The following is a 20,840-nucleotide window of genomic DNA, read 5'->3' as shown; positions in this document are numbered from 1 at the left end:
ATTCATGCATTGAGACGCCAGAGTTCCTTCTGCTTCTTGGGTCTTGCATGTGGAATGGGAATCCTTTCTACTTTTAGGTAGAAAGTCTAAATTTGGTTTCCAGAACGTCCCTTCTGTTTTTTTCTTGTGCCTTTCGTACTCGCACATATGAAGATGATTGGCTGCTCCTTAGCACTGTCTAAAATCTTACCAAGATGGCATACGAGGTCTGCCACCTCTGCATCAGTCAGGCAGGTGACCAAGTAATCCTCACATCCACCATCCGCCCCACTATCTACATTTCTGTCAATTGAATTAGAAACTATGATGGCTGTCCTAACCCTTCCATTCTGGGCACATGGAGAGATATCGTCAGTATGAGGGGATATTGCATCACTTGCAAGGGTAGGCCCTGATCCTACCACACCAAGGTGATGTTCTCTATTCAGGTGACCTTTTTCCTCCGTGGCAGCACAGAAGCTACTAGATTGGAGGTGGGATTTCTCTAATTTGTCCCTGAACGTCTCCTGAATATACCTCTCTGTCTGCCTCAGCTCTTCCAGGTCTGGTTTGTCTCCAGAGATAGGACTCATTCCCTGAGAGTTAGGAGCTTTTTGCACCAAGTGCACACATACAACCTCAATCCAACTGGGAGATGATCATATATGTGACATGCGGTTGAAAAGACTGGGCAGCCTTCATGAACACTGGAAAAACACTTCCCCATGTGTACTCTGTCACCCCTTCCCTTTCTTAGTTTGTATCCTCCACCCAATGTTTGTGTGTTTTCTATACTAATGACCACTGAGTGACACGCATGCACATGATTGATTCCATCAGAAAAGGATAGTACCTGGTCATGACTGATCAGAAAAATAAACCCAATATATAACATAATTTATAATGCACACATACTGTATGTTAGAGAATGACATGGGGACAAAGTTTGTCCCTGCCCCATCCCTGTGGGTCTGTCTTCATCTCCACCCCCTCCCCGCAGTTTCTGTCTCCGTCCCCACCCTATCCATGCAGATTCTGTCCCCGCCCTATCCCTGTGGGCTCTGTCCTCCATCTTCAGAAGCCTCAAACACTTTGATTTTATATTTAAATCTTTTTATTAAAGTATAAAAAGGAACAATATGCTGTAACTGGTTTATAAATCACAAATAGAAAACAATAATAACAAGCAACTATAATAGCCCCCCCCCCCACCCTCTACCCTTTCAACCCCAACAATAGCTGACTTCTACTACACCAAGGAATCCTAATCCACCCTGTTAAAATGTCCAGGAGTATGCCCTAGCAGGGAAGAAATATGCCCTATGAAGCACTATTATGATTTTTTAAATCTGTGGATGAATAAGTCATCAACATCTCAGGATTCAGTCTAGCTCTGTCTTCCACAATCTTTCCTACAATAGAAGATGTGCTGGTAGTAGGAATGTACAGGATCCCCCATGCAAATTTTGCTATCTGTGGCCAGCATGTTTGCTTGTTTTTCCAAAAAAGAAAAATCAAAACATCGTCGTCTGCATCATTCAAACATATAACAGTCCAGTTCATTAACAGGTTTCAAAGTAGAAAATGACACCAGGACAAAGTTTGTCCCCCATCTCTGTGGGCTCTGTCCCCACCCCCACGGTTACTGTGGTTTCCCCGTCCCTGTGTTGCTCTACTGTATATGTATGATGCATGAGGTGTATATATGCTGTGCCACAGTTTATACCATGTTCGTAAAACAAATACCAGTTTTTCTCATTGTTTAAATAGTTGTTGATTTGGATATATACTTGCTTTAGTGTTTGTGTAAGAAGGCTGGGATTTCTAGAACAGTTGACCTTTTTTAGAAGGGTGTTTACTGAGTATTATATAAAGCTAAAACACTTTTCTCCCCTAGGCTGTGTACTGTGTTGAAAAATTGGGAATACCCATGGAGAAGGTGAACCCCAATGGTGGAGCTGTGGCACTGGGCCATCCACTGGGCTGTACTGGAACACGACAAGTTGTGACTCTATTGAATGAGCTAAAGCGAAGGGGGAAAAGGTGAGATAAAGAATTGTACTTGTTGATTTAGACATTCTAAACATGTAACACAATATAATTCACTTAATCCTCCATTGCCTCAGGTAGAAACTTAGATTGTAAGCCCTCCGAGTACAAGGAAATACCCACACTAACTAGAACTCTCCTTGAGCCGCTACATATAATGTCTTTTTCATTTTGTTTCCGTTGTAGCAGTTTTATCTTTCTGGCTAATCTTGTTCCATTTTGATCATGTTCATCATTTAAATTGTCTTAACTGTTACTGCTTCTATTTTCCATGACAGATTCAGGCATGTGATTTTCTATAATTTATAAAGTTAACAAATTTACAATCAAAGAACAACATCCCCTTTCCTTTTAAGAAACACAGCAGCTGAGAAGGCTCAAAAAATATGAGAATAATTCTCATAGAATACAAAACATTTTCAAGGTTATCTTAATTGACTCTTGGCCCCCAACATTAATATGTGTTGAAAATTAAATAAAAGTCTTTCACAGGTGGTGGACAGTTGCATAATCCAGGATTGGGGAGGGGGGAAACTGGGGTTCATGCTTTTTAGGGGGGGGTTGCACTTGTTCTAGATGGTTACTATTACTTTTACTATATTTTATATTGAAAAAAGTTCTTCCTCGTAATATGTGTGTATCTTGAGATATCAGGACATATAAAGAAAATTTTCATCAAAGAAAAATACATTACTTCAGTTATTTTTCATATTTAAAGAAAGTGTTCTGAAGGAAAACAAAAGAAACGGGTAAAGTAGATCTGGATTCAGTTTCTTCTGTAGAACTTTCCATTAGACCAGTCGAATCCAAACTAGCAGATAATATATCCACCACTGATTCATCTCCTTTAACCTGAAGTTTCTTTGTAACCAGTAAATAATATTCTGTGGAGTGGTGGTGGACCAGTTTCTGGATAAGGAGGGGGGAATGGAACTTGATATACTGCCTTTCTGTGGTTTTTGCAACTACATTAAAATGGTTTACAGGTACTTTTTTGTACCCGGGGCAGTGGAGGGTTAAGTGACTTGCCCAGAGTCGCAAGGAGCTGCAGTGAGAATCAAACCTAGTTCCCCAGGATCAAAGTCCGCTGCACTAACAATTAGGCTACTCCTCCACTCTATAAGAACATAACATGAGAATAGTCATACTGGGTCAGATCAACGTTCCATCTAGCCCAGCATCCTGCCCCCAACAGCGGCCAATCCAGGCCACAGGCACCTGGCAGAAACCCAAATAGTAGCAACATTCTATGCTACAAATCCTGAGGCAAGATGTGGCTTCCCTCACGTCCATCTCAACAACAGACTATGGACTTGTCCTCCAGGAGGGCTGTAGATTATAGACTTATAAGCGTTGAAAAAAAATTCAGACATTTTACACTGTGCATGTAAAATGATGGCATAAGCATGTTTTTGGACCCACTATTTATGTGCAGGCATGATAGAACAGCCACAGAGGAATACGTGCAGATGTGCCTGCCATTACATTCTCCCATTTGCCTTGCTGCAGGTTAGTAGTTGTGACTGAAAAAATAAAGAAGCAATTTCTATTCCCCCAGACTCAGGGGCCTGTAGCCATGTGTAGGCCCACCCAGTTTGGGCTCAGGCACACCCAGCAGAAGGTGCACCTTGACAGCGTGGCATGGAGGGAACAGGCTGGGCTCCCGTGGTCCTGCTTCTTTAGGTGTACTATTTAAGATCTTAGGAAAATTTAGGATCTGAATATCTAAATGTCTGATATAGTTCTCAAAATTCTCAATTTTTTCATTGATAAAGAGCTCTGCCTTGAACTTATTTAATCTGACATACTTGAGACAAGCATTTCTCAATCTTGTGTGTATGAAACACATTGCTGCTCAGTAAATTTGGTGATCCTCGAATTCACACTGGGAATAATCTCTGATCAGAGATTATTCATAAGGAGTCTATTGCAGACCAGATGGTATCGAGAGTTACTTCAGTGGGTTTTATCAAAGAAAGAATCACTTTTTCAGGGTCTCTCAAATGAGCACCGCCTGCCACCTCCTGGGTTGGCGTCCCAGCTGACTCAGCTGTAATTCCTGCCCCGAGCATAGGCAGCAGTGGGCCTCCTTCAGCAGCAAAGGACAACGCTCGGCATTCCAGTGGTCTCTGCAACTCCAGTGAAGCCATTGTTCACACAGCTGGAGCAGCTGAAGGACATATGGGGTTGAGTGACACATTGCATCTCAGCTCTGGGCTCTTCCTCTTGCTCTGAGCAGTGGGATTGCCCCTATCAGGCAGGATCCTCTGTGCAAAGTTATTAATAAGTGTCTTACACAACTCTTGAGGTTGGTGACAAGAGGGAATCTTCACTCCCCCCCCCCCCCCTTTTTTTGGCATAGAAACAGATATGCAAACCCAAAACAGAGGTAAGTCCTAGCTGCATCAGAGGATGCACAGGACGCTCACAGAATCGCTATCTTGGATCCGCAAGTATAGCTCAAGTATAACATTGTAGAAATAGTCTCAGATTTCACTTACTGTTTATGTTTAAATCCGTTTATTTGTTTAGTCAATAAACAACAAAAGTCTAGCAGCTTTGGGAACAATGATACGTCAAGCAAAAAACACAGAGGAGAAGAGAGACGAACAAGCTCATTTTCAAAGCACTTAGCCTCCCAAAGTTCCATAGAAACCTATGGAACTTAGCCTCCCAAAGTGCTTTGAAAATATGCCTCAAGGTGTTGTAACCAAGCATCAACATCCCAACCATCCACCCCTCTACAAAAACAAACAAAAGTTTTCATAGAAAATTACAAAGTATTCAAAATCAGACTGCAGGCTCTGGGAGAAAGGGAAAGTATATAAGGACCCCAAGCAGATAACTGCTTTTTACGTTGTAAGGACAACCCCACCCTCTGCTTCTCCACCAACATAATACGGTAAAAAAAAATTACGCCAATTCCAAAACGAAGGAAGGTCAGGAACAGTCCAAACCTTTAAAATCTTTTTACCCAAAAGGGCCGCCTTGCAGATGAGCATACGACCACCCCCACGCTGTAACAAAAACACTTCATATTTATCCAGCAAAAGACCCATTGCCGATAATGGTATTGGAGACTACAAAAGGCATTCTAAATATTGGACTACCTTGGATCAAAAAAAATTGAATCTTGGGGCACACCCAAAAGGCGTGTTTACATTTATGACAAAGGGGAGTGTCGGTGTCGCTCATATTGAAAAGTTGTGTTTGACAGATAAAGTACCCTAAATTGGCATTCACGCAGATCCGCTGCTACAACCAGAGTCAGAATCCTAGAAACCAGTCTGTTGATTTCAACAGAGGCCAAAGACCTCTGCAAATCTGCCTCCCATTTAGCCAGAGCAGAGGTATTCCTAGAAGGAGAAAATGTCCAAATGGCATTATGAAGCAACAAAATAGACAGCCGATCTCTATCATGCAAGTCTAAAAGAGAAGCCAAATGAGCACTGTGCCTGCCAGAGCGCATTCTCATCTAGAGAGAAACATAATGGCGCAAGCTGCACCCCAACGATTATAAAGGTAGTAAAAATGCATTTGGATTAAGGACATTCCAAACGTGTAATCCCTAAACCTGCCTGTTGTCGGAAGGTCCCATTCTCAACCCCAGGCAAGAATTCCACATTACCACAAATAGGGAGAAGAACCAAAACATGAGGGGATACATCCCAATGTCTCATGAGGTCTTGCCACAGTTTCCTAAGTAACAAAAGACTACCTCGCAACTCAGATGGGAGCAAAGTTCAAGATGTCTGTAATAAGGATGTATAATGTCATGGTGCAAAGAGCCCCCGTTCTAACTGGATGGAGGAGTACTCTGTATCTAAAATCCAATCCCCCAAATGACGAGCTAATCAAGGTAGATTATATTTATGTATATCGGGGACCCCTAAACATCCCATCCTCCAATTCCCTAGCAACAGCTTGGAGAAGAGATGGCTGATGGATCTGTACCAAAACAATCCATTTTTCTGCGCACCTTAGTAAAAGGGCACATACATTTTTTTCAGCTTTGCTTTGCTTGCCTAGACTCTCTCCCTCCCTTCCTTACTGTCTAGCTTTGGGTTCACCATCAAATCAAAATCTTCCCCCACTCTTAGTGCTTCCTCCCCCTGATCCCAAATCTGTTTGTGAACTTGTCAAGAAATTCCCCCTGACCTGAATTGGGTGCATAGAGACGTACTTTTCATCCCTTCTAAGTTGCCCTTTAAAATAAGGTATCGACCCTGCTCATTTGGCACTCCTTTTGTGATTTCCCACTCTTTATTTATGTGTCTACCCCCTCCACAGCTCTGTGCCATGTAATTTGTGGATAGTATTTATTCATTTGGATGCATTCATATCTAAGCTGAATTTCTTGCAAGCTTACTATGTTTGCTTGTAATCTGTCTGCTTTCTTTAATATCCTTGTTCTATTAGCCATAGAAGGGTTGAAAGTAAATACTTCGCTGTAAAAATGGTGAATACCTCAGACAGACTTCCAGCAGGGATTGTGGGAGCCAAAAAAAATTATATAATTAGGGCAGATTGAAAAACGTCTGGGTGCTGGAGCGAGGGAGGAGGAAGACCACAGAGGAAGTAGGATCTGTGGCAAGACAGTGGGCAGGTACCGGTGGAATCAGGTGATCTTTGCTGTCAGCCATGTTCATGTGTTACTGCAACTGAGCTACTGTTTGGGGGCTGGATTGTGTTCAGTTTAATGTCTATTTGTATATGAAAACATTTAGACATTTACAGAGTTATTAGCTAACGGGGCAAGCTCATGCTGGTTACACATGTTATCTACCACAGGACCCATTTGAGAGAACTTTTTTTTGCCATATTTTGTCTGATTTTTTCCAGAACCTATGGTGTTGTCTCCATGTGTATCGGAACGGGAATGGGAGCTGCCGCTGTGTTCGAGTACCCAGGGAACTGAACTGTATGCAGATGGCTTGTCTGATCAGCATCTTGCTAGAGAGCCTCTCGTTCACTGCCTTACATGAAGAAGTTATTCATGAATAATTCTGGATTTATGATGGCATAGAAATGGCAATAAATCAGTGTACTGGGTTACACCTGGATGTTTAAAATGAGTATAAACCTATGTGTTTATACGAAGAGGTGCCTTTTTCTGTGTTTAACTAGACACTGTCATGCTGCTTGGGAAATGGGGAAAATTACTTGAACTGATTTCTGCTGTTTTAATTTGTAATACTTTCCTTAGTGGGAGAAGAGAGACAAGGTGTTGTAACATAAGACACCAAGCAATTTAAATGAAACCCAACATGGCTGTATTGGCAGAATATGCCTGCATGGGAGTAAAAATATTAAATATCTTCATCAAACCTAACAATATTATTAAGAAGTACATTAATATATCTAAAAAGCATTGTAAACATAAATGTCTGCATCAATAACTGAATACTACACCCACCAAAATTGACTGGATGAACTTTTGTTCCAGAGGTCAATATAATGCAACAAACAGTAGCCAGTCAAGTCTGTAATTTTACACACGAGAAAAGGAATTGGTTGGAGACTTTTAATGATAGTGGTAAGACAGGTAATATGTTTAGGGATTATGCAGGTTATAAGTAATATAAACAATCTTTGAATAAAGAAAAGCATTTGGAGGATAAATCTGTAACTGTGTGCCTATAATAATTGGGTGTCTGCTGGGAGCCTAGTCTATAAAGGAATGTAGACACCTACTTTTTCTGTATAGTTCTGGTTTGTGTACACCTTACAGCAGCACTTATCAAAACTTCATGTGGCCACAGAAAGCACGTGACCTGAAGCGCAGGCCAGTTTCTCATTATGATGGGTCCACCAAGTTTCTGAGCCCAAAGGTGGGTTTCATGACCCCATTTTAGGGGATATATATGTGTAACATAATAACTATGCCTCATAGCTCCTTGAGATTTGTAAAACTTTATTACACAATGTGTTCCACCTCTGTACTACTGTAATACAAAAATTAGTTTGAAAAAAAAAAATGGCATAGAGTCAAACGGAGTAAAAATCTTAATGGATAGAAATTGAAATGTGATGGGATTTACTACTGTCCACTTGGGGATGTGATGAAATTAGGGGCACTACTATTAATACAGGGCTCAACAAATCCTGCGTGCCAGGTTTCCATGGTGCCTAGAAATTTATTTTGGCACCTGCGATTTCCCATCTCCAATGTTTGTTTATTTTTTTTTCCTTTTTTTCTTCGCTGCCTCAAACTGCTTCTCTCCCCTGACATAGCATTGGGCGCTGCGTAGACTTGAGCTGCACAGTGCAGGGGGTTTGGGAAGTCTCATGGGACTTGAAACTGTGAGACTTCCCCAAGTTCCTGCACCAGGTGGCTCAAGTATATGCAGTGCTGGATCACTGTGCAGGGGGAGAGAAGCAGTTTGAGGTACAAGAGAGACTGGGGGAAGGCTGGAGACAGGCATGAGACAGACTGGGGGAAGGCTGAAGGGGGGCACGAGAGAGACTAGGGGGAGGCTGGAGGAGCAGCTCTTGTAGACCTAGTCCATATTGGCATGTAGGACAACACAATCAAATTTGAGTGGAGGAGTGGCCTAGTAGTTACAACAACCCATGAAGCCTGGTTCAAATCCCGTGGCTATTCCTTGTGACCTTGGGCAAGTCACTTAGCCCTTCATTGCCTCAGGTACAAAGTTGGATTGTAAATGCTCCAGGAAGAAGTGTACCTGAATGTAACTCAGCTTGAGCTACTACTGAAAAAGGTGAGCTAAGCTAAATAAACGAAATGGAGGATGGAAAGTAATGTTACCATTTAACTTTCAAAAGGTTGACCATGATAAAATGAGGTTAATGGTTAGAAGAAAATGAAAAGGAGCAGCTGTAGCAGCAATCATGGACATTGTTTTAAAATGCCATGCTGAAAGTCCTGCTGCATTTTGTATATTAAAAAAAGGGGGGGAAGGAAGGCCAAATGCTGCCTGTGTGGGTTAAAAGGTCAGGTGGAAAAAAAAAAAGTATTGTAGTAACAAAAAAATACATTTTGAAGATGGATCCAAATGAAGGAAGCAGCATAATAAGCACAGGTAAGGTAGATGCAAAGTAGTGTTAGAAGACAAAAGCAGAATTTGAAAAGCAGCGTGCCTTAGAGGCAAAAACTCATAACTTTTTCAGGTACTTATGAAGGAGGAAGCCTGTGAGGGAGTGTTCAGTCCTCCGACAGCCTCGCAGTAGTTTATAACGTGATCCTAAAATGTGGATAATGCCTTTACTGTTATTCTCAGCCCTAAGGACTATCATTGCTGCAGTTCTCACTGCAAAGATACATGAGCAATGCACTGTGGGTAATGTAGTTCACAGCAGTGGCGTAGCCAGGCAGCCAATTTTGGGTGGGCCTGAACCCAAAGTGGGTGGGCACAAAATTTTCTCTCTAACCCCCCTCCCCCAGCATTTTTCAACTCAAAAGATAAATACTTTAGCTGAGGAAGATCCCCAAGCTCTGTCACCTGAAAACTTCCACCAAAGATGGCCAGAATTTACTTACAAGCTTGGTCGGAAGCAGCAACTCCTTGAGCCACCGATAGCGGCACCCCATGCATGCTTAGTTGTCAGAGGCTCAAGGATGCTGCCCCCATCTGCCAAGCTCAGCAGAAGGGATTTCTGGCCACCTTCAGTGGAGGTCCTCAGCTAGCAGGGCTTGGGGATCCCCACCAGCTACAGCAAGGGTCAGGGCTGCTGTTAGCCATGCTGGGGCCCAGGGCAGAAAATAAAGAAGCCCTCTCCTCTTCAATCTCCCCATCTGCCATTACAGTCTCACACTGACAGACCATCACCAAATACAGAACAAGGGATTACAAATTAGAAATAGAAATCAAACAAAATAAAACATGGAAAAAAAAATAAGATGATACCTTTTTTTATTGGACATAATACATTTCTTGATTAGTTTTCGAAGGTTGCCCTTCTTCCTCAGATCGGATCTGAGGAAGAAGGGCAACCTTCGAAAGCTAATCAAGAAATGTATTAAGTTATGTCCAATAAAAAAGGTACCATCTTATTTTCTTTTCCATGTTTTATTTTGTTTGATTTCTATTGATAACCTTTAAGAGTGGACTAACACGGCTACCACACCTCTCTAAATTAGAAATAAAAATATGTAGACAAAAATTGAACTGAGAACCTCAACATTTAGTGCAACACTAGAGAAAAACAAAAATGCATTTCCTTTTCTACTGAACACAATAAAAAGTCATCCGCTATGAACATTTCCCAAAGCTAACATATTCCATTTAAAACATTCAAAATAAAATTATTTTTCTACCTTTTGTTGTCTGGACATTTTATTTTTCTATCATGTTGGTTTCAGTTTCTCCTTCCCACTTTCCCATCGTCTTCTCTCCTCTCGTTCCATTTCCTCAGTACAACTGCTTCTGAAATATTGATCTTTCCATTTTAGCTCTTTCCTTTCTGTTTTTGTTCTTTTCTGCCTCTGTCTACTCAAATTTAACCCTCTTTCTAAACTTTTTCCTCCTTTTTACTTTTCAGATATCTATCAAATTTCCATCTCCTTTCACCCACTAGCTCACCCATATCCAAACTCACTCCTTCCCAGCCTTCCATCTTCCAAAGGTTGCTTAAGTACTTGTGTGTGGGTGGATCGCTCTCTCTCTCTCTACCTGCCTATCATGGCTATTCCCTCAGCCAGCAAGGTGGGTGGCAGGGAAAGATTAACAAAATCTGTGCTGTCCTAACACCTTTATTACTTCAGTAAAGATGAGGAGAAGGTGAAGGGTCACCTGCTCTAAAAACAATCTACAATGAAGGAGGAAAAAGCTCAGATCAATTAGCCCCCATCCTTCCAGAAACAAGGTGTCTCCTGAACTGTCAAAAGAGGCAAAGGAAAGGGAACTGGATTTCTGCAAGTGCTCTTTTTCCCAACCTGAGATCCAAGTGACTGTCAGAAAGCAGCATTAACTCTTTACGGACTAAATCCTTATCAACACTGCTGCTTGGGAAGGTCACCACTTCTTGCCTGTCTTATGGAAAATTATCAGGTTGAGCTTTACAAGACATCTAGACATTATGGTACGGGAGAAAAGTAGAACAGCACCGCTTTAAAAGGCTCGGTATAGCCAATGGCCATTCTGTACCGTGTGTGGAGAAAGATAAAACCCTCAACTACCAACAAATGCAACCAGAAACCAAGAAAATGTGCCAGAAAGATACAGAAAATTTCCCACTTGCGTTGGGCACCACCAGCTGGATTACAAAGATTTTCCAAGTACATCTTGAAATGTTGCCTGTGCATGTCATACCTTATGAATTCAAGAAGGAGACAGACACTCCTTGGATCAGTGCAAGTGTTCAGCTGAGCATTAGCAGTGAATCTGAGAAAGCAAGACAATTTCCAGCATATCCTTGAGTAGGGGAGAGGGTCATACCTGTCATTTTATGAGCAATATAACTTATTTGGAGATATTACCCCGAGGAAAGATCTTATGTTGTTTAAACTTACTGACCCGAGTAGGATCTCTTAGCTAACGTCATGCAAGGGAAATAGGAAACCTGCATGCTACCCTGCCTTGGTCCCTGCATTCTTTTCTTCGATCGTCGCATCGCCAGCAGCGCTGCCATTCACACAGTCAGCTCCACTCCCCTCTGCCGCGTCCATCTGGCCCTTTCTGACGCATTTCCTGTTTACGTAGGGCCAGATGGACGTGGCAGAGGGGAGCGGAGCTGCCTGTGTGAATGGCAGTGCTGCTGGCGACGCGACGATCGAAGAAAAGAATGCAGGGACCGAGGCAGCGCCGGCGGGGAGGACAAGCATTTCCGTTGCAGGCAAAGCTCTTGATGGCCGGAGCAGTATGCATGGGATGCTGGGTGGGCCTGGAGGGAAAGTGGGTGGGCCTGGGCCCGTCCAGGCCCACCCGTGGCTACACCCCTGCCAAAGATGAACTCTAATTCTGCTGGTAGTGCCCTACACCCTCCGCAATCACACTTAGAATCTCCTCTAGACTTGTGACATCTAGTCTGTAGTCTTTACATTGCAGAGGGCGTACAGCACTACCAGCTGTGCTTCCTGGCTTTTTTGCGTACCATAATAGCAAAGAGAATTTGAAACACCCCTGTACAGCAAGTGATATTGACAGATTTACCTACACAACATAGGAAGACTCCCGAGGCAGGCTACTGGGTTGAAAACGGCCTTGTCGAGTCATTCTTGCTGATAATAAATCTAGCTCATAAAGCATCATCGCTTCATTTGGTCACCTTCGCTGTCTCCTGAGTGTAATTTTCTCTGTGAGGTTTTTGTTCTTATGCACAAAACTAACCCAGCTGGAAACACTGTCCTCAAGAAAGTTATTTTATTGTCTAGGATGACAACTCTCAAATCTCAGTAAAAGGATTATAATCTATCTCTATTTTGAATCAACTCACACTAAAGCCCATTTGTACTTTCTTAATCAAAATATCCAAGGCAGCAGTTTGAACTTGCTTACTATAGTAACTCATCTGATGAAGTGGCTCTGGTCCTCGAAAACTCACACCTCAACAAATTGGCCAGACTATAAGCATAGGTGCCACTATTTCAAAATAATTGGGGGTGCCAAACATAAAACAAATTGCTCAATATTGGGGGTATTCAGTACCCAATGGTACCCACAGAACTGGCTCCTATGCCTATAAGGTGACGTGTCTGTTATTTTTGTTATACTAGACTAACATGGCTACAACTGTGAAAGATTTTATCAAATGGGAATCATATCCATTCAGTCTCCCATTGAATATCTCCAAATTCTGTTTTTGCCTTTCTATAATAAAAGAATATAATCAATGTAATGATGCAAGAGGATCACATGAAGTTTAAAGGTCACTCAGATAACCACAGTTCCTCAAATTTACCAACAGAAGAAGTACCCATAGCTGTTCATTTTATTTGCTGGTAAGAATACCATTAGAATAAGAAATAATTCTAGGTATGAAAAAAATGTTCTGTGTGCAGTCTGCTCCTATGCAAATAAATGTTAATACCAAGGTCCCTTTATGAAGCAAGGCACACACTCAAATCTTGGTTATGTGACGCATTAGGGAATCATAAAAAAAGTTAAAAAGAAAGAAATGTTCTTTAAGAAGAATTATTACCTATTTTAATTTTGGCCAGGGGTGTAGCTACCACTGAGCGCGTCTGGCAGAAAGCCAGGGTATGCCCACTGCTGGATTCACAGAACTTCAGAACTCTTTTTCCAAAATGCAGCGGCAGCACATAAAGAACTTACCTCCAAAGCAGCTAGGAAGCAGAAAAAAGTGCTTAAACGTTTCAGCTTGGACTACCAGCTACGGGGATAAAGTCTCAAAGTAAGAGTTATGAGGTCTCTTGGACCTTTATATACACACACGGCACCAGACATTCCACACTGTCATGCCTAATCTACACACACTCCCACACATCCCATACGTATTGTGGTCTGACACATTCAAACTCCTCCTCCCATCTCTCAGATATCTCATCCATAGGTAGACTCTCCGTATATATTCCTAGGGCCCTGATTACTAAGCCGCGCTAGAGGCGCATTAGTGCTTTTAGCATGCGCTAACCATTAGCGTGCGCTGTGTAGGCGCTCACAATATTCCTATGGGCTCCTACACAGCGAGCGCTAATTTTGTGTATGCGCTAAAAACGCTAGCATACCTTCGTAAAGTGTCTTAGATACCCCTTATACATCCATATGTAACCTCCACGTACAACACACCAAACCCCTGGCCCTGCACACACTCCTACAACAATATCTAGGCCCACATATTGTACCCCAGATACCCTTCATTTTCCACAGAACTTACACCACACGCCCATCCCTATCTTGGGACAGATGATGTTATAGGGGCCCATCTTCATTTTTCTGCTCAGGGCCCATTCAGTCCTAGCTAAGTCACAGATTCAGACAATAAAGTGAAGATACTTACCTGTAGCAGGTATTCTCCGAGGACAGATGGCGCGGGACAACTTCCAGCCTGTTGCACGAGTGTGCCCCTTCAGTTAAATCAAAAAGCATACAAATAACTAATATCAACTCCAAAAGGGAGGTGGGCGGGTTTCTGAGAACAATCAGCTTGCTGTCCTCGGAGAATACCTGCTACAGGTAAGTATCTTTGCTTTCTCCGAGGACTAGCAGGGTTCTCACAAACCCACCCACCTCCCCTTTGAAGTTGATATTAGTTATTTGTATGCTTTTTGATTTAACTGAAGGAGCACGCTCGTGCAACAGGCCCTAGTAGTCCTAGCTCTCTTGAGGGCAGAGTCCACCACCATCGAATTGTGGGGTAACTGAGACCTCATCAATCCAGGTTCACTGTGGATCCGATACTGGGATTCAGCTTTCTTCTGGATCATGGGGCCAGACAGAGGGACCAACCAGTTCCGCATAAGGACTTCCTTCAGTACCTTATGCAGAGGAACTGTTACAGCCTCTTTAGATGGAGAAGAATAGTCCAGGACTTCAAGAATGTCAGCCCTGGGCTCATCCTTAACCTCCACAGGGAAGGGAATAGCCGTAGCCATTTCAAGGACAAAAGAGGAAAAGGATAGACTCTCCGGTGGAGATAGTCTCCTCTCTGGTGGAGAGGAAGGTTCAGAGGGAATCCAATAGGACTCATCAGAAGAAAAGTACCTGGGATCTTCCTCTGACTCCCACGAACACTCCTGTTCAGTATCGGATAAGACCTCTCTTAAGGTACTCCGAGACTGAGCCTGCCTCGACGCTGAGGAATGATGTCCTCGATGGTGATGTCGAGAGGCTGACGCCCACTCGGACTGTGGCGAAGCTTCCTCCATTAACGTCGAAGGGGAGTCGACCTGGGTGGCAGCCGACGACGATGCCGTAGGCAGCACCGGGGCCGGGGACCTCACCGCAGGAGAAGGGCCAGACACCGCTGCAGCAGATGGTACCGAAGGCGCAAGCACCCCCGACACCGAAGCTGACTGACGCAGCAGTCCTTCCAGAAGTTCTGGAAACAAGGTCCGGATGTGCTCATCGAGAGCTGCCATCAGAGAAGGCTGCGGGGTCAGTGGAGCAGGCAGTGTCAGAACCTGTCGCGGCTCAGGAGCACGTACCGGGCTGCTAGGAGACTGACGCATCGGCACCTCCTGTATATAGTGGGAGCGATCCTCTCGGCGCCGGCGCTTCTTGGGTGCCTACTCTCTCGACGCCCCGGAGCTCCCGGCACCGTGAGTTGAAGAAGAATGATGGCAGTGCTTCTTCGCCTTTGCTCGACGCCCTTCATCGAGACCCTTCGGTACCGAGGACATGGAATCCTCATGTCTCCTCGGGGCCGGGTCCCACGATGGTCGGTCCTGGGGGGCTTGCATAACAGGAGGCCTCGAAGCAGGTGGAGACCCACTTCACACCTCACAGCGCGAGTTGGTCTCTCAGCAGCCATTACCTCTGCTCTCGACGTTGATGGTCCTCTCGATGTCGACGCCGCCACTGCCAACCTCGGTACCGATGTTGAAGGACCGGACCGAGCCCCAAAAAGCTTTTCTCGTTGGGCTTCTCGAGACGTTTGGGTCCGTTTCTTCATATGAAGACACAGACTACAAGCGGCTGGGCTATGGTCGGGCCCAAGGCATTGGATACACCAGGCGTGGGCATTGGTACCTGAGATGGTCCGGTTGCACAGAGTACAACGTTTGAAGCTGCTGGGTGTGTTCAATGACATGGAAGGAAAAATGGCTTCGGTGAAATCAAAAGACGCAATTGTGCCTTCGAAAAGAAAAAAGGGGCACAAAAGAAAGGGAAGAACTCAACCGCGCGGCCTCAAAAAGAAAGAAAACTCTCATTCCTGCGCCCAAACGAGGAGAACAACAAAATCCTGTCACCTTGTCGTGGACAAAAAAAAGAACTGAAGGGGCACGCTCGTGCAACGGGCGGGAAGTCGTCCGCGCATGCACGCCAGAAGACTCTGGCAAAACTTTTATATTTTTGCTTGGAAAAATTTGCCGTTTCCTGGGCCAACGTGGACATCGACCCACATGTGAGAACAAGCAGCTTATTTGTCCTCGGAGAATTAAAATATACTAACAATTTACAAGTCAACATCTCAGCTTGTTGACCCAACATTTTCACAATACTCTTGGCTGAATATAATCTGATGCATTCACTGCCTACTCCATCAAACAGAAAGAAACACAGCACACACATTCTCATAATTGCTAGGCTCCCACTGCTATGCTGAAAAATTATAACTGCCTATATTGTAAGAAGGTATCAGGCATAACATTGTTGGTTTAGATTTTGGGTTGTGCATGCTAGGCCTTGAAAGATCAGTTTATTAAAAATCTAATTTTGATGGTATTCTGCCAAAATAAACATTTTAAGAGTAAGACCAATCTATTAGCTTGTCAACTGTACTTTTTATTAATTCTGAACCCAATTACCTGAAAATCAGAACAACTTTTTTCCAGCTTGATATTACTACAAGCTCCTTAGTCCACCACTGGATTGCCTTACTGAAGAATATAATTACATGTATAAAATGAGGTGTAACTTTTTCTATGTCCAAAAGTATAAATTTTAATTGTATGTTTAGACTTTTCCTTCAATATCATCTGTAAGGCTATTAAACTCGAATTAGCCTTCAGTGGTAAAGGTTTACTTGGACATCTTATCACATTACCAGAAGCTGCATGCTTGAAACACTTTAAAATATGAAATAAAAACATGATTGCATGAATGACAACAAAATTAATGGGCACAGATGTCTTTCAAAATTCATGTAAATCTTCTCAAAGAATGAATTTGTGTGTTTATTGACTATAGAGCTGACTCACTATTGTGTTGCCTACCATTTTGTTTTTATCCCTTTTTCTTGAATAGTGATAAAAAGTAGGTCCTTTTAATTATAGAAATGTGCTTGCTGTTTTTCACAAATCCTCCTTGAGTTGTTGCTGTCTGTGATACATTTGGTTACAGCAGGATACTACTAGCTCAAGTTATGGATGAGAATCAGCACAGTAATACCCATGATTCATAAATGATCAGAATTGCAATACAAGAACTTCCCCAGATGTTGCTAATTCTGAATAAAATAAAGAAAAATTTTTGTTTGGTGCTGATGGCCTAATTACTGAAAAATATATTTACTCATAGATTGTTATAGCCTTTAAGAGAATACACTGCCATCATTGGTTTCAGAAAACATAGTAACATAGTAGATGACGGCAGAAAAAGACCTGCATGGTCCATCCAGTCTGCCCAACAAGATAAACTCATATGTGTATACCTTACCTTGATTTGTACCTGCCTTTTTCAGGGCACAGACCGTATAAGTCTGCCCTCCACTATCCTCGCCTCCCAACCACCAACCTCTCTTCCCCCACCTGCTCCGCCACCCAATTTCGGCTAAGCTTCTGAGGATCCATTCCTACTGCACAGGATTCCTTTATGCATGTCCCACGCATGTTTGAATTCCGTTACCGTTTTCATCTCCGCCACCTCCCGCGGGAGGGCATTCCATGCATCCACCACCCTCTCCGTGAAAAAATACTTCCTGACATCTTTTTTGAGTCTGCCCCCCTTCAATCTCATTTCATGTCCTCTCGTTCTACCTACCGCCTTCCCATCTCCGGAAAAGATTTCAGAAAACATCACCCTTGCCTTTAAGAGAGTGCAGTATTTCAGATTCAGAATGTGTAATGTTTAGAGTAAATAACTGGTTATCTGGAAAGAACATCTATAACTTTAAAAATATACCAGACTTCTTTTCTGCAAGTAGTCTATTAAAGAAATTGCTAAGGTTTACAGGAATCAATTCAGTATAAACAGAAAACAAAATTATTCTTAACAAATCATGTGTTTCTTTTGAACCTGCAAGACTTGTGTGCCTTCAGAATCTTTTGAAACGATACATTTTCTATTTAAAAAGGTACAGTCTTAAGAAAGACTAAAGTCACTCCTACAGACAAGTTCTTGGAAAGTAAAGCAGGGAATGATTACATTGTGAACAGAACTTCATATTTCTCATCATATGATCCTTGGCCACAGAGCTGTAGTCTACAAGGCTTCTCTCCCAGCACTCCATGAATCATCATTGCAGTCTCGTACTTTTTGCTGTTCCTGACACAAGAGAAGCAGACTAGTTAGTTAAACTGTTCATATATTAGCAAAAATAATGGGTGCTTCAATAAAATATGACAATAAAATTCTTCTTTAAATATTATCAACATAGATCCATGTGTTTTATACATTTTTAAAAATACATTTCTAACCTGCACATCACTGGTAAGCAGATAACAAAATAAGAAAGTAAAGAGCACTAGAATGTGAAAGGGAAGACAATCCAAACAATCATGAACAGGTGAACAAGAAAACAATTTTTTTCTTTCCCCATTGCCTCAGGTACAAACTTAGGGCCCCATGTTAGTGATTTCTGGTGTGGCAAATGTGACACAGCCCATTCAATTTAAATGGTCTACATCCTGATCGTGACTGAATAGATATGGAAGGGCTAGAATGTAAATTTTAATGGGCTTCGACATTAGCTTCACAACTTTTAGTACAAGAATAGTGTTGGGCAGACTTCTACGTCTGTGCCCTGAGAATGGCAAGGACAAATCAATCTCATATGTAGGCGTGCCATGGGAGTCACATGAACTGTGCAAGCCATGTGCCCTAAGAGTCTCAACATCTGCCAAGCTGTGATCTGTTGAGACGCTCGAGCCAAGGATACTAGGGCCAGGAGGTTGTCTGCCCTTGCCTGGAGACGATAAGCTTGAGACATCCGTGTGTCCAACAGAGCTCCAATGAACTCCAATTTCTGAATGGGGACAAGGTGGGACTTGGGATAATTGATTACAAACCCCAGTAGCTCTAGAACTCGAATAGTCATCCGCATGGACTGTAGAGCGCCTGCCTCCGAGGTGCTCTTCAACTGCCAATCATCGAGATAAGGGAAGACATGCACTTCCAGTCTGTGTAGCGATGCTGTGACAACTGCCAGGCACTTTGTGAAGACCTTGGGCGCAGACGCGAGGCCAAAAGGCAGTACACAATACTGAAAGTGCCAAGTTCCCAACCGAAATTGAAGATACTTCCTGTGAGCTGGGAGTATCGAGATGTGGGTATAGGCATCCTTTAAGTTCAGAGAGCATAGCCAATCGCTTTCCTGAATCATGGGAAGAAGGGTGCCCAGGGAAACCATCCTGAACTTTTCTCGGACTAGGAATTTGTTCAGGGCCCTTAGGTCTAGGATGGGACACATCCCCCCTGTTTTCTTTTGCACAAGAAAGTACCTGGAATAGAATCCCAGCCCTTCTTCCCTTGGTGGAACGGGTTCGACCGCATTGGCTTTTAGAAGGGTGGAGAGTTCCTCTGCAAGTACCTGCTTGTGCTGGGAGCTGAAGGACTGAACTCCCGGTGGACAATTTGGAGGCTTGGATTCCAGATTGAGGGTCTATCCTAACCGGACTATTTGAAGAACCCACCTGTTGGAGGTTATAAGAGGCCACCTTTGGTGAAAAAATATCAACCTCCCTCCAACCGGCAAGTTGTCCGGCATGGACACTTTTTCTGAGGCTATGCTGCACTGGAGCCAGTCAAAAGCCCGTCCCTTGCTTTTGATGGGGAGCCGCAGGGGCCTTAGTCACACACGAGCGTGCTGGGACTGAGCCTGGATAGGCTGCTGAGAAGCCGGAGTGTACCTACGCCTATTTTAGGAATAGGGAGCACTCCTCTTCCCTCCAAAAAACCTCCTAGATGAGGAGGCGGTAGCAGAAGATGCCTGGCGGGAGAGAGAATCCATAGCATCATGGTGCTTCTTGATCTGATCGACGATGTCCTCTATTTTTTCTCCAAAAATATTACCCCCCGGCAAGGAACATCCGCCATTCATTGCTGAGTCTTATGATCCAGGTCAGAGACACGCAGCCATGAGAGTCTGCGCATCACTATACCTTGAGCAGCTACTCGGGATGCCACATCAAAAGTGTCGTAAGTACCCCTGGCCAGGAATTTGCGACACGCCTTCTGCTGCCTGACCACCTGGTGAAAAGGTTTGGCGAGCTCTGGAGGAAATGCTTTGACCAAACTGGACAGTTGCCTCACCGAGTTCCGCAAATAGATGCTTGTGTAGAGCTGGTATGTTTGGATCTTGGCTGCGAGCATAGTGGCCTGATATGTCTTTCTCCCAAAAGAATCCAAAGTCCTAGACTCTCTGCCTGGGGGCGCTGAGGCATAGTCTCTAGTACTCTTGGCTCTTCTGAGAGCAGAGTCCACCACCATGGAACCATGAGGTAGTTGGGCCTTCACCATTACTGGTTCTCCATGGACTCTGTACTGGGACTCAGCTTTTTTTGGGGACCACTGGATTAGATAGAGGGAATGACCAGTTTCACATAAGAACTTCCCTGAGTGTGTTATGCAAGGGGGCCATTGCAACCTCTGTGGGCAGAAAAGGATAGTCCAAGATCTCGAGCATCTCTGCCCTGGGCTCAACCACAACCTCCATAGGGAAGGGAATATCCTTAGACATTTCCCGAACAAAGGAGGAAAAAGAAAGACTCTCAGGGGGAGACATCCTTCTTTCAATAGACGGAGTAGGATCAGAGGGAACCCCATAGGACTCTTCTTCAGAAAAGTATCTGGGATCTTCCTCTTCCTCCCACGAGCTCTGATTATCGGTATCGGACAAAAACTCTCTAAGAGCAGCCCGAACCCGAGCCTGAGCCTGTCTCGACGTCAGGGAACGATGGCCTCGAGGGGTTTTTTCGAGAAGTTGACTCCTGCCTGGACTGCAGCGAAGCTTCCTCCACTGATGTCGAATCGACCCGGGTGGTGGCCAACGCCGATGCCTCAAGCGACACC

At 43.6% G+C, this 20,840-nt stretch overlaps 2 protein-coding genes across 3 annotated transcripts in view; one reads left to right on the top strand and one right to left on the bottom strand.

Annotated features, from left to right (window-relative positions):
* ACAA1 (acetyl-CoA acyltransferase 1) overlaps positions 1-7,653 on the top strand; it is a 55,159-nt gene extending 47,506 nt beyond the window's left edge. For both annotated transcript variants that reach the window (XM_030197944.1, XM_030197951.1), the window contains 2 exons: positions 1,877-2,022; positions 6,871-7,653. In XM_030197944.1, coding sequence (XP_030053804.1) covers positions 1,877-2,022; positions 6,871-6,946 — 222 coding nt within the window. In that variant the 3' untranslated portion in view covers positions 6,947-7,653. The remainder of the gene's footprint in view (positions 1-1,876; positions 2,023-6,870) is intronic.
* Positions 7,654-17,620: 9,967 nt separating this feature from the next.
* Positions 17,621-20,840, bottom strand: part of DLEC1 (DLEC1 cilia and flagella associated protein) — a 363,928-nt gene continuing 360,708 nt past the window's right edge. Inside the window, exon 39 of the mRNA XM_030197931.1 lies at positions 17,621-18,095. Coding sequence (XP_030053791.1) covers positions 17,972-18,095 — 124 coding nt within the window. The 3' untranslated portion in view covers positions 17,621-17,971. The remainder of the gene's footprint in view (positions 18,096-20,840) is intronic.

The sequence above is a fragment of the Microcaecilia unicolor genome, chromosome 1, assembly GCF_901765095.1.
Source record: "Microcaecilia unicolor chromosome 1, aMicUni1.1, whole genome shotgun sequence".
Classification (NCBI taxonomy): domain Eukaryota; kingdom Metazoa; phylum Chordata; class Amphibia; order Gymnophiona; family Siphonopidae; genus Microcaecilia; species Microcaecilia unicolor.
Note: the sequence above shows the minus strand (reverse complement) of the source record. Positions and strands in the feature narration are given on the sequence as shown.